This window comes from Vulpes vulpes, chromosome 7, assembly GCF_048418805.1.
Source record: "Vulpes vulpes isolate BD-2025 chromosome 7, VulVul3, whole genome shotgun sequence".
Taxonomy (NCBI): Eukaryota; Metazoa; Chordata; class Mammalia; order Carnivora; family Canidae; genus Vulpes; species Vulpes vulpes.
Window position 1 is genome coordinate 62,258,269 of NC_132786.1, and position 18,838 is coordinate 62,277,106.

General features: G+C 48.8%; 1 protein-coding gene across 2 annotated transcripts in view; it reads left to right on the forward strand.

Annotated features, from left to right (window-relative positions):
* The first annotated feature begins 4,727 nt into the window (after window positions 1–4,727).
* CSMD1 (CUB and Sushi multiple domains 1) overlaps window positions 4,728–18,838 on the forward strand; it is a 1,871,666-nt gene continuing 1,857,555 nt past the window's right edge. For both annotated transcript variants that reach the window (XM_072763911.1, XM_072763912.1), the window contains exon 1: window positions 4,728–5,041. In XM_072763911.1, coding sequence (XP_072620012.1) covers window positions 4,957–5,041 — 85 coding nt within the window. In that variant the 5' untranslated portion in view covers window positions 4,728–4,956. The remainder of the gene's footprint in view (window positions 5,042–18,838) is intronic.

Sequence of the window (18,838 nt, forward strand, 5' to 3'; positions counted from 1 at the left end):
AAAACCTTTCTCCATCTGGGTTCTTCTTTTCTTCTCTCTTTCTTCAGAGATTGGATAGAAAAGGGAAATAATACATTTTTTTGAGAATTTTGCTATCCATCAACCATTGTTGATTTTCCCAACAGGTCCATGAGGTAAGTATCATCCTCCATATTTTCAGATGAACAAACTTAAGTTAGGTGTTTCCTAAGGTCTGTTATTTAGAAAATGGCAGATTTGGGATTCAAAAAGCACGTCCTTTTGACAAGGTCAACCCCAATACGGGTGATTCCCAAAGAATAGTTCCACCATTCATCTGCGTCACCTAGAAACTAATCAGAAATGTAAATCCCTGGCCCCATTCCAGACACGTTGAATTAGAAGCTCTGGAGTTGGAGGTCAGAAATCTCTGCTTCAACAAGCCTTCCATGTCATTAGGATGCACACTGAAGCTTGCATTTGGGGCTCCTTTACTTTGGGTGCCCATTTATAAAAGAACAGAATTCACAATTTTCTCCCTCCCAATAGCGTGGCTTGTCTTCTGACTCAGATTGATTGAACACATCTCAGATTCCCACATCCTCATGCCGTTCATCTGTCTTCTGTTTATCCATCTTTTGCAAAGGGAAAGTACTCACTCTGTGTATGTACGTATGTACACGTGTGCGTGTACATATACACACAGATACACATGCAGTTAAAGGTGTTATTTTATCAGTAAAGCATGGGACGTTATTCAACTAATTTATTTTAAAACCAATGGAATAGTTTTAGAAATAAAGATTCATATGAATAAATAGTTTGTAAATGGTCACAGAATCCTTTTTTTTTTTTTTTAATGGGCTAGCAAATGATCTATCTTGGAGAATGCTCCATGCACACTTGAAAAGAATGTATATTTTGCTGTTTCTGAGTTGAGTGCTCTGTGGATGTCTGAATTTTTTTTTTTTAAATAAAGCAACCACAGGAGCATAGAGAGGCCAGTGTGTGAGAACCCTGAATCCCCGGCTTAGGTGTTCCTCAATGTTGGGGGGAAGGGGACAGTACGTGTGGTTTGTAAATATCGATGCAGCAAAAGGCCAAGTGAGAGTCACCATCTGGCCCATAGTGAGATATGACCCCCTACAAAATCATGTGATTCCTGAAAGCCACCCATCCCTCCTCAGCAGAAGGGGGGGGGGTGACAATGACAGCCACGCTGCGGAGGAGAGTACACGAGAAGGCCTCTGCGAGCCATCAGTGATGATTCTGAATCCTGGAGCCGCCCATCCTTCTGGCTCCTCCAAGGCGGGGACTGCATTTAGGGAAACAGGAACCCTGTGGCTCCGGGACTGACCCTGCTATTACGGAAACAGTCTCCCCAGTTGTGTTATTCACCGTCCGCTTTTAGTCGGTGAGGTGGAATAAGCCAAACAACGACCCACCTAGCAATCACGGCAGCGTACCCCGTTCTCTAACATTTTCACACGTGTCTAGCTTTCCTGGCTAATTAACACTCCCGTTTGTGCAGTTTTAAATTTCTCGTTTTATCTCAAGCATCCCGTTCGTATTTTCTGTCCCCTCCCCAGGCAATTTCAGGTAGAAGAAAACCACTCTCCCTCTTCATTTGTAAGACTTTTCAGAGGCTTCTGTTGCCTTCTCTGCACCTGAGTCTTAATAAGGTAATTGTGACGTTATTTCAGGGATGCTTTATCCTCCCCTCTGCCTTGTTCATCCCACTGCTCGCCTTCCACCGCTGAGTGCCGGTATCATCCCTAAGACTGCTTAGCCAGAATCCGGAGGCTGCAGATGAGAGCATGCCTAGGACTGGAAAAGGAATTTAAACAAAAAAGAAAATTAAAAAGAAAAAAAAAAACCCTCAGTACAAAAGTGCAATGTTCCAGGCACCGCAGGCCAATGCCGAGAAGTGGTCACAAAGCTGCCTGGTGTGAATTCCCCACAGTCCCTGACTTACTCTAATCCCATTTGGTTAATGCTGCTCTAAATAACGGGCATTAGAATTGTAATATAAATGAAGGCCTTCACGTCCATTTAGCAATCAAAGGGGGAAAGAGCCTCTAGGAACATAATAATGGGCTTCATCTGCAGCCTGATTACATGAAGGGGGCAAGAGAGTTCCGGAGGGACTATCAGAAAACAAGTAGGGGACCTCCGATCAGCTAGGAGATAAGACCAAGGGACCACCAATTTCTCTGCAAACGCCCAACAAGGAAGGCTGGACACTAGATGGCAGCAGTGCCACATGCGTTCCTTCCAAATTAAGCCTTAAGATCTTGGGGGAAAAAATATCGCAACATTAACACCCAAATACAACCAGATCACAAAATCAGCCTATTTTACTTGACAGCCCTCTCCCACCCTCATCATATTTAGGATCAAGAAACAATTTGGCACGAATCACTAGAAGTCTCTGATATACGTTCTGGGCAAAGGATATGCCCCGTATAAATAACAGCGAAGATGGGTAGTTATGGTCATTGGGATCGTTGTTTCTTAAAAAGGGGAATTTAAAAAAAATGGGAATCAGATTTTTTGTGCCCCAAAGAAAAGAGGTGGTGTCAAAGACTGTAGACAGAACCAACCCAAGGAGAGTGAAGTTCAAACTGCAGCCTGGGGCCTGTCGCAATTATGCTTAAAGGTGTTCAATTGTGCAGGTGACACTCAACGTTGCTGATTGGGATCCTAATAAAGTAAAAATCATCTATGCGTCCCAGACCAGGAGCGTTAGATTTTGGAAACGTTTTTTAATGGGAGAAATCCTTCTTGATGACATGAGTCATTAAGGATAGCAGTGGAAAGACAAGACAATGTTTCTCAAGAAGTCAGCTCTTGGGTCTTGTAAAAGAATTTTTTTTTCTTCTGATGAAAAGCTGGAAATGAACTATTGGAGCACTTAAGGGGTCTTAGACAACATTTTCGTTGACTTGCTGATCTACAGGTACTATCTGGGACCTGACCTGACATCACAGAGGGGTGATCCCTCCCTCTACAAGTCTAGTTCAGCCTAAAGAATAGAGCCCAGGGATTCCACTGGGAATTCCCCAATGATTGAGCCATTTTGCTTTCTTATTCTTACTCCAGGGACGACCTCAGCAAAACAGGACTCTACATGTGGAAACTCCTCATGTCGTGTATGAGACAGTTACTTTCAGAAAATCAAATTTGGTTCCTTGTATGTGAAAGAGACATTAGTTTTGATGCTGGCTCCAACTGTTCCGGGGAGGCTGTAGGGAGGCTCAGGGAATCATGCTTTGGTGCTTACATTTCAAAATTGTCGGCCCTTTATTCTCCACACTGGTCATCACGACCTTAGGTAGCCTGGAGATCGCGGGAGCAAGGGGACTATGAGAAGAATAAGGCAGGGATATAAAAAAAATTCATTATGACATCGTCAATCTGTTGAGTCTTGAATCCTGACAGAGACAAAATGCAGGTGGAATAAAACTCCGTGGGCGATGGCCAACAGCGGGCTCTCCATGCCACCAGGGGCATTGGGTGAGGGGGAGGATCCAGTGTTTGGTGCCACTGGTCACTGTTTGTGGACATAGACAGCAATCCTCTCTTCCAAGCTGGGGCGTCCAGCTTTAGGTTCCCTCCACCCTGCACTGGAGTCACCCAGCCCTGTCTTGGTGCTGGCCCTCCTGGTGGTTTCTCTTTGAAAGCTCACAGCAGTCCCTAAAACGCCTTGCCTTACACAGTCCGCCCAGAGGTCGCATGGGGACCTTTTCTGTCTGGGGCAGGTGCCCTCTGGCTCCTTCCACCCCCTCCCCGGGCCTAGAGCTCTTCTCTGTCTGGGGCCTCACCCCTTAGCCGGTCTCAGAGGCGCTCGCTCCCTTGCAGTCCTCGCCCAGCCCCTTCTATTGGAATACAGAGCTCTCCCTGAAGGTTTGCCAACCTGCCACCTCCCTTCACCAGACCACGCTCTCCGGATCCCGGCCACTGTTCCCGGTTTGGAATTCCGTCTGAACCTAAGTTTGCTCACGCATCACCCCTAAGTCGGAACAGAGGGGGATCATCCTAACTTCTCGCGCCTAGTCGCCACGTCCAAGACCTCTAGACAGAATAAATACATACATATATATATATATATATATATATATATATATATATATATATATATATATATATTGTGTGTGTGTGTGTGTGCGCGCGTGCATGCTCCTCTTCCTTCCTCGGGGCGACTTGGAGCTGGTGGGCTCTCTAAGTTAGGCGGGGATGGGGGTGGGGGCGCGTGGGGTGGGGAGGGGGGCTTCCCTTGGGTCACCCAGCAGGAGATCAGCAGGTGGAGGCCCCCGCAGGAGCCCTCGGGATTGCCCGAGTGGCTGGGCTGCGTAGGCCACGGGGGTGCCCCCCTCCCGAGCGCCCCGCGAGCGTGGGTCCCCCCGGCCTGCGCGCCGCCGCGCGGGGGGCCGAGGGGCGCGCGCTGCCTGGGGTTGCGCGGTGCCCAGCCTCCTTCCCCTCCCGGCGGGTAGGGATGGTTGAGTCCAGCCGCCACGGCAGCGGCTCCGGGTGCCGCTAGCAGCCTGTCTCCTGCGCTCCCCGCCTTCCCTCTCCAGGCTGGCTCCCTCCCCCCGCGCCCCCTCCCTGCCGCCTCGCCGCCTCCCTCCCGCAGCTCCCACTCGCTGGCTCGCTCTCCGGCTGCCTGGGCTCCGGGTCGCTCCCGGCTGCGCGCTCGCTCGGCGCCGGGCCCCCCTCCCGCAGCCTCGCCGCCTTGGAGCCTCCCTGCCCGGCCCGGCCCGGCCCGGCCCGGCAGCCCGGCGCGCGCTCGCCCGGAGCCGCTCAGCGCCGCGGAGGCTGGGGACCGATGCTATGAGAGCGCGGCGAGCGGGGCGCGCGGAGCTGCAGGAGGCGTCGGGTGCGCGGCCGGTCCGGGCGCCGGGCTCCGGCTCGCCTCGCCCTGCGGGCATCCCCCGGCTCTGCCGCTAGCCCCGCCGCGGAGGGCCCTCGCCGGCGTGCGCGCGTGGAATATCCGCAGACATGCCTGCGCCGAGGACGTGCCAGCTCCTGCTCCTGCTCCGGGTGCTGCTGCTCCTGTGCGCCGGGCTCCTCACCGCAGCCAAGGGTAAGGCAGTGCCGCGCGCCGGCGGGGACCTGGGCGAGCCCTCCGAGGCCCGGCTCGCGGCCGCGGGGGTGCGCGGGGAGGAGGGCAGGGGGCCCGGGCGCGGGGCGGGCGGCTGCGGGGGCTTCTCCATCGCGGACGCGGGGGAAGGCGCTGCCCGAGAGCCGGGCTGCCATCGCCTCCTTCCCCAGCCCCCCCCCCCCCGCAGGCTCCCCGCCTCGCCTCGCCTCGCCTCGCCTCCACTTGGCTGGCACGACACGCTCGCCCTCGGCTGTTGGGGAGAACGGAGCCGGCCCCGAGTTGGGCTCCGACTGCGCCGCGGCGGGCGGTGCAGCCGGCTCGGGCAGGTGGCGGCTGCGGTCGGGGCGCTGCGGGGAGGTTCCCGGGACTTTCCCCGGACCCCGAGCCCGCGGCTGCCCAAGTGGCCCGGGCGGAGGCAAGTTCCGGCCCTCCAGGGGCTTGGGGGCATCCAACAGGAGGACCTGCGTGCAGCCCCGGCTCCCCGCACCCGCGCACGCCCGGCCGCCCCCTGCTCCCCCACCGCAGCCCCGGCGCGCTGGGGAACCGAGCTCGCCCCCGCCTCCCTCCCCCCTGGACTTTGCTCCCTGCAAGTTGGAAGGAGCTGGCGAGGTGCGCGGGGAAGGCGGGGAGACCCGGCTGGGGTCCGCCGCGGGGCCCGAGGCGCTGTGCCCCTCGCTGCCTCCCGGAGAGGGAAGGAGTCGCCCCGGGTCACCCCCCGGGGCTTGCAGCTCGGTGCACTTGGGTTTCTCCTTGAAACGAGTTAGGGAATGTTTCCCTCTAACTAGCCTACAGGCTGCAATCTCGGAGCTGGCAGTGGCTCCAGCACTTGTCTATTCTCTGGGAAAGAAAACAAGCTCCCTCTTGATTCCGGGAGAGGGAGGGGAGGAGGGGGAGAGAGGGAGAGAGAGAGAGAGGAGAGAGGGCGGTGGTGGGGGTGGGGGTGGGATATTGATTGATTTGCACATTGGAAAATACCTGCCCCCATTTCCTCATCTTGGCCTCCGAGGATGCTCCTCCTATCAATCAACACTCCATCGTCCCACTCCTGGGAATATCTCTAGCTACGGAGATGTGCTTCTTCTCTTCCTTTTTAAAGGACGCTGTCAAGCCTGCCGTGTGCGCGGGTGTGTTCCAATGGCCATTTGCTCTCTCCCCACACTAAAGTCCCTCTTTCCTCTCTAGATGTTTCCATCTTTATTTTTTTTTCTCCCCCACCCATTTTCTATTCCTCCAGTGTTCCAGATTCGGGGGTGATTGACAAGGCGAAGGAGGACTATCTCTGGTTCCATTAGGAAACTCCAGATGGGCCTGGCCTGGGGAGAGGTGGAGAGAATGGCAGATGAGGCTCCCCGCGCCCGGCGGCGGCCAGGGCGAGTGGAGAGCTGACCGCCTGGCGGCAGACCCCCCCCCCGCCCCGCGCACGCACTCACCCCTGCCGCCCGGGGTCTGCGGGAACGCGCCCCAAGAGCCCGGGGAGCGCGAATGTGTGGCGCTGGGGCGCCTGAGCTCCTAGTCGCTCGCAGTCGGGGACCTGCTGCAGACACCTCCCCTCTGCCCCCGGGCCCAGCGCTGTGCAGACGCCCCGCCTTGGGCGCCGCTGTTGGGGCTGCTGGGGAGGCACAGCCGGCGGAGCAGGGGCGAGGTGGGGGGTGGGAGGGGTGGATGGCGGCCTGGGGTCGCGCGGGGCTGGCTGGAGATGCCCTGCAGGAAAAGTCCAGCGCAAAACCGCGGCGCCCCCGGGAAGTGCGTGCGGGGTTTTTCCCAGGTCCGGGCCGGGGCCTGAGCGCAGCCCCTGGCTCTGCGTAGCCAAGCCCCTGCGTGGAGAGCAAACACCTGCTACGCAACTCGGCAAAACTTCCCACCCCTTCCTGTGCACTCCAAGTCCAGCAGAGCCGGGGCCGCCTGCAAGCGCCCCCTCTCCCCCCATCACCCCCTCCTCCTCCACTCCCCTCCCCCGGCGGGCAGCGCAGCCTCCGAGCGCATCGTCGGTTCCCCGTAGCTCCGCGCGCCCCGCGCGCCCTTCCCCCGCAATTAGCAGGGGTTGCTGCGCGGAGCCGGCGGCGGCGGCCCTGCCCGAGCTGCTTGGCAATCGTTGCACGTGTGCCGGGTGGGCCGCGGCCGCGGGCGGCGGGGGCTGGGCGCGAGGGCGTGTGCGGGCGGGGCCCCGAGCCCCCCGCAGCTGCGGCGGGGAGGGGAGCGCCCCCTGCGCCCCGCGGAGTGGGGGGTCCCGGGCCCCGGGCGTGCGCCGCGCGGGGCTGTGCGCGCGGAGGGTCCGCGCTCGCTGCGCCAGGGCCGCAGCTGGGCTGCTGGGGGGTGGGGGGCGAGGCCCCGAGGTCACCCGGCGGGGCCCGCGGGGCTGGAACGCCTCCCCCCGCGCCCGAGGGGTCGGGGGCGAGCGCAGGTGGGCGCGCGGGAGCCGGCTGCAGGCGGGGGGCGGTGACGCCAGCCCCGGAGAGCGCGCGGCAGCCGGGGCGCGGACGCATCCCCCCTCCATCCTCCCCTGCCCCGGCCGAGCGGAGCCGGGGTGGCCGAGGTCGGGCCTCCGCCCCGGGAGAGGGGCCCCCGGTGCCCGGAGCTGCAGGGCTTCCCCGCGCAGGAGGCACGAGCGCTCCCGGGAAGCAGCGCGGCGTGCGCCCAGGTGGCGGCTCCCGCTGGGTCGGGGCGGGAGGAGAGTTTGTGATGCGCGGGGTGTGCAGTCCGTGACCCGTTTGCGGAGTCGTGCGAGGCTGCAGGGGCTGCGGTCGCGCGAACCCGGGGCCCGCCCCTCCCCGGGGCTCCGGCTTCAGCTGATCGTGCAACCTGGGTGGGGGGGGCGGTCCCCGGGATTCAGGGCTCAGGTCCTTTTGTTTGTTGTTTCTGACCATTACTATTGTAAAGGTCGAGTCCCAGGTGTGCCTCCCCTCCTCACACACAGCACAGTTTCAGGGCCCACGGGAGACGGAGGATGGCTTGCAAGAGTTCTCATCCAGCACCTACGTGGCGTAACGCATTCCGTGAGCTCTGCGATTTGCACCCTTATCTGGAGCTGATCTACCGGCTGTTTGGGTGCGCAAAGTTTGCTTTGCTCCTCCGTTGTTTCTTGTGGCTGTGCAGCGACGGGAATGCAGTGATTTGCAAGCTTTGCCCAGAAAGTGTCAAAAAAAAAAAAAAAAAAAAAAAGAAGCACCCAATAGTAGCTCTATGGTCTCTCTGCAGGAAGCCTGGGAGCCAAAGGTGGGGTGCTTATCAGGGTACCCAGTTCTTACAGTCACCAACCCACCCAGCTAGTTCTAAGGTTCACTGACCCGCCCTGCCTAGGGATTTAAGCATGCATTTCATTACCAAATTTTCACAGCGACCATATAACTCAACACACGTACACACATACAGAGAGTGAGAGCAAGAGCAAGAGAGGGAGAGAGAAACCTTCCCAGATGTGCATGCTTCTAGATGAGTTACCTTGTTAACAATTCATATCACCCAGAAGGATGCCCAGACCTTATATTTGCTAGCCACATCTGCTTTATGGTTGAGCAACTCCACATATACTCCCTCCTGAGGAAGTCAGGAATTCCCGTGAATAAATGGCTTTCACGGGAAAACCCCCGACACATCATATAGTAGGTGAGTCATGTATAAGGGAAGTTAAGATTTCTACATTGGTGATTTTCTTAGCTAATCATGCCTATTGCTTTTTTGGCCTTGTGAGAGGGTTAAGTTTTTGTGTTGTTTTGTTTTTCGGTGAAGAGCTGTTCAGCTGAAAGCTATGGTGCTTCTGGGCAACCTATATGTTCTGAGTTTGGGATTTTAAATCCTTGAAAGGGTGAGCTGGGGGAAGGCTTTCCTCCAAAGTGGCAGGTCTTGTAAACTTCAGTAGTGGGACAGTGAGATCTGGATAAGCAAGTCCAGGGGAGCAAAGAGCAGGTGGTGAGATGGCAGGAATGCCCCCCAGGCCTCGAGCACCTCTGCGCCCACAGGCCTGGAGGGGACAGGCAATCATTACTTGCATGTCAGCTTTCAGGCTTTCAGCTCGCAGCTCACGCTGGAGAAGTAGTCTGGCCTGGTACAGGCTTCTAAGTTCCTGTAGGCGAAACCGGCTCCTCCTGAGGGCAATGCTTCCTCAGTCTCCAGTTTTTTTTTTTTTTTTTTTTTTTTGTCTCCAACAACCAACAGTGCTTTGAAAATGTCAAGAAAATGGTTCAGCTTCCTTTAAGAAATAGATAAACAAAGGCTCAGTGGCCGGTTAGTGCTCATTGCAGAGGATACAGCAAATCCAGTGTAGACATTTCTAAGCTGTCAAAATGCAAATGGCATATTAAATACTCTGTGCTCTACTGAATTCTAAATGTGCCTCTGGTCGGTTTTCTGCTGAGCTCATAGTGAAAATCAGCCACTACAACAGGCGTACACGCAATTTAAGCGACACTTTCCCTTTGGCCTTTCGTATTTCCTCTCCTTAGGTTCGTTGCCCTGTAGACTGGAGGAGTTGAATGAGTAGTCCTTGCACAGAGTAGGTGACAGAGCTACGTGGGCTTATTTATATTTCGTTTATGTCGGAAATAAATCAGAGAAAGACATCTGGGTCGAGGTGTAGTTGTTCTACAAACAACCTACCGTATTTGTACCTTTTGGGTGTTGGGCGTAGGATTGCTGGACCAGAGTCGGTAAAGGACAGACTCAAACCACTTCTACCCTGTGTTCCAACCACTCTAAGGACCAGAGATGGGAATTGTTTGAAACACCGGAACTGGCTTGGGTATGCCACCTACCTGAAGCAAGGAAATAAATACTTTGGTTGGGCTGAGACTAATTAGTCCTAAAGGAAATCCAACCTTTGACCCTGCCCTCATGGTACAACCCCTGTGCTGAGCTCCGTGGATGTCCACTTCAGGACAGCCTATCAGCTGGCCGGTATGCAGACTGAATAATCCTATTGAGGTCCTTGCCTCAGTGCAAGGAAATAGCCCCTTCCACAGTGACTTTAAGATGACCTTATCTTTGACTAATTGATATGCCTATATTTAAGGTGGAATTTACTCCCTGGTACTGAGGCCCATAAGTGATAGGATTAAAATTCCTTTTATATATATAATATATATTCCTATTATCTATCTATATATTATCTATCTATCTATCTATCTATCTATCTATCTATCTATCTAAAGTACAAGAAGATCCTTTCATTGAACTGGTTAAGATGATCTGATGGTTCGAATTCCGAAATGATGGTAGGAATTTTGTGAAAATAAAGCTATCTTGCAACTCCCCGCCCCCCATCCCCGCAAAGCAACCCCATCCCCGCAAAGCAACCTCTTCGGACGCACTATGAAGCACTTTATTTTCACTCTTATTTTTTTGAGTGTAGCTGCAATATCTTTAAGCCATTGATATCAACCACTAATGTCTGGGAGAGGAAAGTGCCACCGTCGCTTTAGGGAAGTTGCATGATCTCTCTTTGTCCCTAACATCTATGTTCTAGCTGGATGAGAGATTTCATCATCCACTAGGCACACTGTCTCATTTAACAAAACCCACTCCTGAATATATTATAAACATTCTACTGAGGGATAACATTTCAACAAATTTACTTGATTTAAAGTCAGTGTTACTGTGGCCCACAGAGGCAATGTTTATCTCCAGCTTAAACTTCTTTGATGAAGGAGAAAAACATGCAGGCATGGACCCCTATTAAAAATAGCTACTATATCTTTTAGGTCTCGTGCATTTTGCAATTTATTCATGGAAATCTTCCTGCTTTATCTTATACTAGTTTTAGCTTGGGGGTGGGGGGGGAGCTGTAAAAGGAAAAGGGTTATTTCAGTATTACCATTCTCTCCAAATATAAGTAGAATAAAAGCGATCCGTTGTGATACTAACAGTCTTAATCTTTCCAGTCTTCTACCTTAATACTAACAATCTTAACATAATTTTGCCCCATTGTCAGTAAAAGGATACATCCTGAATAATACACCGTGCTTTAAAAACTACCCTTGTTACTGATGTGAGATCAAAGGAAATAGAGTCATGAAGAAGTCAAGTTGTTGGCGGCATTTCTCAGGTTTTTCACCCACTAGTCACTCTTAGACTAGTTGCAACCTGAGACTTAAATCATGTAAAATATTGGCCAGACTCTTGGTTTGATGGATTTTGGAGATCCTGAGCCTCAATAAAATTCAAGAAACACTAATACGGCATCTAGATATTACAGGTGTGCCTCCCAACTCTCTGTCGGAATGATCCAGATAACTGTAAGCTGAGGGAGCTGCAATGGAATCAGAGCCGCTTTTGAGGGTTTGGAGCATTTCCCCATTTTATTATTGTGGCAACCTTTTGTTTCTTTGTACTAAATGTGTCACCTTTATCATGGTAGATGTTGGCTTTGTGACCAGGATGTAGAGTTTTTGAATAGCCTTTTGCAAACTCTGTATGCATAAGAATCAGTGGAGGTTTGGTTTAAATGCAAATTTTAACGCTCCCCCCCCCAAACCGAGTTATTCTCAATAAACAGATTTTAGGTGGTGTTGGAAATCTGCATTTATATATGTGTATCTGTTATCTATCTACCAATTCTTCCTCCGTTTCAATAAAAGGCATCAGAATCTAATAGCCCACTCATTGAGACTTCACAGGCTAATTAGCCCCTACTGACTCCAAGATGAATACACTATAGTATAAAATTGTGCAATTATTTTAGAAGATTTCTTCTTTATCATTAGGGCCTCCATCATTGGTGTTCATCATTCTATGCTGTTTTTAATCTTTTTTTTTTTTAAATGGTCTTACAGCGAAGATGAGATCCAAGCTCCTTGTCCATAATGTTTATATTATCGGAAGACTTCAAGGGATAATTATACTCTTTCATATAAAAATACAGTGGGAATGAATGATTTTATTTTTTCTCTTACTGTTTAGTGTACTCTGATATGATTAGTGTTATGTAAGGAAGAGCTAAATGTGAGATTAAAATTAGAATTATTTGGGGAGTGATCTCTAATGAATTAAAAGCCTTTGAAATTAATTGTGAATTCTAAGCAGTCATTTTCCAGATGCTGGTGAATCCCTATGCCTTTATTCAGAGAAACTTATTTATTTCTCTTTTTGTTTTTAATAGAAAGCATCTTTATTGATCTTTTGCAAGTGAGTAATTTTCTACATGAACTTGATATTCACGTAAAAATATATAGTGGATTCTCAACTTTGATGTTCCCATAAAATTCCCCACCCTTGACATGACCATGCTTCTTACAGTCTTGCCTGATGACTCTCCGAGTGGACTGTCACTTCCTTTTTCTATCTGTAAGTTGATAATTAAGACTGCAAACCTTTGGCTTTTATGCAAATGGATAGTCTTCAGGGTAACAGAAAGTTAAACACAGCTCATTCTTATGAAAATGGGTTCTGCTGGAGTTAAGGATATTCACTTTTCTTTCAAAGAATGGACCTTGAGAGTATTGTTCAGAGGCCATCAACAAATTTTGTCTCCCTGTTTCAAACTATTTCTTTTTATGGCTAGGAAAGTGGTGTACTTTGATGTATAATACAGCTGTGGATAGTTAAGACTTGCAGGGAATGATTGGCACTTCCTACAGAAAAGAAGAGGGACCCTGACAACATAAGAAAGGTCACATTTTTACAAGAAATTAACTGAATTGAGCAGATACTTCCCTTTATGCTCTAGAAATGTAAATTTCTTCGGCATCAATCTGGCATTTCTTGTTCTGTCTCATTCTTTTCCTCCTTTCTTACAAAATATAATTATTGTGAACAACTTAAGACAAATCCAGCCATTAGGATTTTATTTTGTTTGTGGTGTTGGCCATATACTTGAGGTGGCAGGTTACCTGCTCAAGATGTGTGCTCCATTTTCCATGGAAACAATAGGAAATTTTCAGACTCTAAATCCCAACACTTTTTTTTTTTTTTTTTTGATTCGTAGATGATCTCAAGAGAAAGTCAGGTGAAGGACATCACCTTGATACCATTAGGTGGAAATAGTTCTTATCAGTATATTTAAATATGTAGGTAGAACTACTCTCATTTGTGGGAAATATATATGGTGTTAGTCTGTTGCCATCCTAAACAATGAAGACCTGGGAGTCTAAGAAGAGACTTGGGAAGTCTGGTCTCTTAAATAGAATTAGAGTAGTCATTTTGTTCACTTGCAGAGTCGTGGTGCGTACCGGCTCGAATAACTCAATCCCAGGTAACTGGAATTCATGAGTTCTTTACTGTTTACCTACACACTTTAACAATGAAGTTGTCGACTCTGGGCTTACCCTCAAGGAGCTTTCATTGTTACTAAAAACTAAACCAAAGGCCTCAAGTTAGTGACCGAATTACTATGTGTTCAAATATTGGACGGTGATGCATACAGCAGATGCCACACAGATAAAGGGAGGATCCCCCATAGGAGGTGGAAAATTGGTAGAGCCTCCATGAGTGGAGGAGAAAGGAGACAGGAACAAAGTCAGAGAGAATGAGGATGTTGAATGAGAAATGCACCCCCCTGCCCCCTTCCGCACAATAGCCTGTCCAGGGGGTCAGGTGGAGCATGGAGATGAGCCTATAAATATGGATGCTTCTCAGAAATTCTTCGATGGCTCCTGACAGCCAAAGGCCCAAGTGGGAAGGAATACAAACTACTGCCCTGGGACTGTTTCCTGAAATAGGCACATACACAACTGATTTGATGCCTGGCCTCCTTTCCTCACACAGCCAGTGGGTCAACCGCTTGTTTGGACCAGGAATCTCTTTCTTGGAAACAAATAAGTGATGTCCTTTTTTAGAAATTTTTTCCCAGGTTCCATGAGTGATGCTCTTTACTGTTGTTTTTGTTGTCATGACTCCCAGAAAATCATACGGACAGAGCACTGGGTGTGGGGGGAAGCGTGTTTTGGTTACTGGTTTACCGGCAGTGGGCACTGGCGCCCTACATACTGCGTGTGTGTCTACACCAGCGGGTGTGCCTCCCCCGTGCGGCCTTGCGGATCCTTTATAAATGGCTTCAGTCTCTGTCCAGCTCTACGTCTCTGCTGCCTGCTAGTGACTGGCCCTCCAGTCTGACCTTTGCTCCCTTCGACCTCAAGCCCACTCAGCTTGGAGTCTACTTCTAGGTCCCTCGCCCCAGCTGACCCCCCAGTCTCCCAGGCTTCACGTGGCCTCGTCACTCACCACATTTCACAGCCATTGGTCATAGCACAGAGCACCGGGAGTGTAAGATCCTTAAAAATGTTCCTTGCTTGCTCCTTTTGTTTCTGTTGATATCGTTCTTATGTTGTAGATTTAAAGTCCCACAGAATTAAAAGGCCACCTTCCAACTGTCCCACTACTGTAGCGTTTCCTTGTACTTTCATTATCTCTTCAATGAATAAACAAATGCTCTCATGTATAGGATTCTGTCCATTTTTTTTTAAGTGAGTTGGATTAATATGTTAAAAATATTTTTTTGAAAAGACGTCTAGAATACAGATGACCTGTGGAACGTATCAGGAATGAGCTCCTCAAGTCAGGGACAAATACCCAGACTAGAAGGCATCAAAATAGTTCACATTGAGACCCTATATCCAAATTACCCGTTTTGCTATGCTTATTTCATTCTCTTTTTTTTTTTTTTCATATTTGTTTCTTTTTAGATACAAAGTAGCTTATCTGGGGCATTTGCATTTTTTTTTCTCCTAGCGATAATAATTTGATGATATTAGAGCTGGTACAGCAGATATGTCAACTTACAATTGTCGTTTTGATCTTCATGACTATTTCATGTCTCAGCTTTTTAATTTAAAAGAATTACAGAAGACGATTATGGAACAAAGAAAAACTTATCAGTCTCTTTCTTTTGCCACTGCAAATACAAAATTACCTTCCCGGTGTTCTTTAGTGGCAATGAGAGAACCCGAAGGGATGCATTGTCAGGGTGTTTAAAAAACGTGAGGTCTTCTGACCTGACCCTATAGACACACCAAACTTTGAGGTGTGATTTATACCTCCTAGTGGATACGTTTTTTTTTTTTTTTTCAGTTTTACAATGGATGGACAATAAGAGGCCATTTAAAAAGAGTTAGTAAAAAAAAAAAAATAACAAAGTGTTATATGTCAAGGTGAAGTGACTATCCTTTCTTCTGTGAGCTGGCCTGTTTTTTATATTTAAGAACAGATCCTGTGAGTAGGAGGGAAAAAAGTGTGTGAGTTAGAGATCCGATGTCATTTCCTGCAGCCTTAAAATCGGAGTATGAGATCTGAGCCCCTGTGTTATGCCTGTTATTTTCAATTTATTCTATTTTTCATTTTAACTTAAAAATTAATCAAGTGTAGTTGACACACAACGTTACGTCAGTCTCAGGTGTACAACCTATTGACTCAACTTCTCCATACGTCCTGCTGTTCTGACCATGGGCATAGCTACCCTCTGTCTCCATACAACGCTATTACAACACCACTGGACATAGTGTTTTTATGCTTTTTAATGACTACTCATCATTTGGCCCAAGTTAAGAGGGCGTAGAGACAGAGATCCAAAGGCATTTGTCACAAGATCGTGTTATATTGTCCTCTGTTCCCCACATCTCTTCTCTTTGCAGGACAAAATGCCTCCAGGAATGGTTAAGGGCTAGAAGGACAAATGGGAGGGGAAGTCCATCACGGCACTGCTTGCATTAGGTGTCTATTGCCGCACAACATGATCCCCACAAACCAGCAGCTGATGCAGCACACGTATAGGATCTTACAGTTCCTGGGGGTCAGGGGTCTGTGCACCGCCGGCTGGGTCATGCAGGTCCTCTGCTTATGGTCTCACGGGCTGTCATCAGGGTGTTGGCTGGGACTTCATTCTCATCTGGAGCTCAGCTGGGGAAGGACCCCCTCCTAGCATGACTCAGGGGCTGGCAGGATTCCATTCCTTGTGGTTGTAGGGCTGAGAGCTTAAGTTTATTGCTGGCCATCGGCCAGAACTCACCCTCGGCTCTAGAGGAGGTCCATGATTTCTTGCCACATGGACCTTCCCAACATGGCGAAAGAGAGACTCAGGCAAATTGGATATAACGATATTACATGTAATCACATGATCAAGACACACAATCCCATATAGTCCATCACTTTTACCCAATTTTATTGATTAGAAACAAGACCCAGGCCTGCTCTCACTCAAGGGCATAAACATCAAGAGGTGAGGATCATGGTGGCCACCTGAAGAATCTACCCACTACACACTCCTAGAAATAGGTTAATACAGAAAAAGCATCATACAGTGACTAAGCAAAGGGCCGAGGACCTAAGAGTGGGCAACAAATAGAAATGGGTTTTGCATATAGAGCAAAAATAAATAAAATATGTAGGAAAAGGTCCCTAAATTTATTATTGATCAAAAGAATATAGATTAAACAATACCATCCCGTCAACAATGGATTTGTGAAACTATGATTCATGCGACCCACATCAGCGGGCAGGTGGGAAGACGGCGTCCACGTACCAGCTGTACATGTAGAAAAAGTCAGGGGGGAGAAAAGTTGCTCATACCAATCAAAATTTTAAAGTATCAGATATTTTAACCCAGAAATGTAATACATTTTTGGGCAATATGTGCTTATTTATTTTTAGCTCTCCCTCTAATAGTGAAAAATTGGACAGAGCTTAAATGTCCATTGTCCTACAATAGCTAAATAAATCGTGCAATGCACTGTAGAGTCTATATGCAAGTACTTCCACGGCAAAAGGACTGAGGTGAAGATTCAAAATACTACTACTCCTATGCATGTGTAAAAATATCTGGAAAACTGCATACATTACACCAATGATGTTTAAATGTTTGAATTTGGGATAACCACATCAGACTTCTCTAAATAAAATCATAGTTCTTAATTTTTTTTAAAAAAAGGATTATCTGAAAGAAAAGGACAAGTAGCTCTTGTCCAACCATTGATGAGAAACATAGACAGATGATAAGATTTGTGAACTTGAGATGACCTTCAAGTTCAGGATGATAACTTGCCTTTTACTTGGATCAGAGAACCTAAGTGTCTTGGACAGATGCCTAGGGAAACCTGAGGCAGAAGGAACTCCGTGTAAGCGAACAGTCTTCTCCTGGGAGCCCGCGAGCCTCCTGATGACCCAGCATCTGGCTCCCCGCTCAGGACCAAACTGGCCTTCTGTCTCCCACGTCCTGGCTCTCTGTCCCAGGCTGGTGGGACCACACAGTGTCTTCCCTGACGTGATGCTCTGGGAAGTGAATCTGGCCAGGAAGGTTCTGGGAGTCAGTGTAGAAAGACCCTCCTGGCAGCTGGGGAAGCACAACATGGACTCTTCTGAGATGGTCCAGAACCACGGTGGGGGGTGGGCTGCAGAGATGCTACAGGACCCTCAGGAGGATGAAATATGTTAAAGGATTGGACTGCTTTGTTAAAAAATTAACTACGGTGATGTCTTTTACGCTGCTGAAGACCCAGCGCTCTGCTTCCTTGGTGTTACTTAGATAATGTGTTTTCCATCAGTAGAATGGGGGTGCCATGATCGCCATCGTGGAGTATTTAATTCTGAAGAGCGTGATGTGTTATGTTCTACCTCTGAAATATTTATTGGTTGGGACTGCCTAACATGGTACAATCACACAGTTCCATGCTTAAATGTCTTAATGATTAAAATATCTTGAATTAGGGACGCCTGGATGGTTCAGCGGTTGAGCATCTGCCTTTAGCTCAGGGTGTGATCCCAATCCCGGGATCGAGTCCCACATGGGTCTCCCTGCATGGAGCCTGCTTCTTCCTCTCCCTGGGTCTCTGCTTCTCTCAGTGTGTCTCTCATGAATAAATAAATAAAATAAAATCTTTAAAAATAAATAAATAGGGGAGGTGGGCGGGCGGTGGGGGTGACTGTGTGGCAGGCACTGAGGTGGGCACTTGACGGGATGAGCACTGGGTGTTATTCTATATGTTGGCAAATCGAACATTAATAAAAAATCAATTTATTAAAAAAATAATAAATACAAAATAAATAAATAAATAAATAAATAAATAAATAAATAAATAAATAAAAACTTGAATTGGGAAACTACTTTTCTGAAGTGGAAACTTGTTCATCAGTTTGATTGATGGTTCGTGTCACGTGATGGAAATAATTTGAGTTTTCGTGCGCTCAGGTGTGATGGAGAAGATACCTACGCGAGATGCCCAGTTGCACGTGCTTGACAGCGTCCTCCGGGAAGCTGGGCCCTCCTGAAAACCAGGAAACTCTCTGATACCTGGTTTTCTCATCTTTGCAAAGGGGATGTTAACTGGACTCAATATTATAAAGATTAGATGCATAAGCGTGTGTAAAAGGCTCAGCGACTGCCTGGCGGTTACTGATCTTAAATAAATGTTAGCAACTGCTTTATTCTAGCAACTAAGAAATTAGACTACCAATTCAGAGTATGGCCCCAGAAGTAATATTGGAGAAAGCCTTGTTTTTTTAGAGAGACATTTTTTTTATGAGTGAAGATTAATAATTCTATCTGGATATACATACCTCCATTTATAAGAGTCATCCTAATAATAATTTCTAGAACTCTTTAGGATGTACTAAACGCCTTTCCATTCCTTATTTCATTTACAGACACACGAACATTACTGAGATTTCTCAGAAAGGCCAAGTGCTAATAGGATCAAAGTCATAATTTGACCTTGCGCATCACATTCAGCTTGAATAATACGAAAAGCTCAGCAAAGACACTTAGAGATGTGTTTTATAGTCACTTATGACCGGGAAGCCTGGGACCTCTGAAGTGACCGTGAGGGGGACAATAAAAGAAAATCGTAGGACACTTCTCAGAGT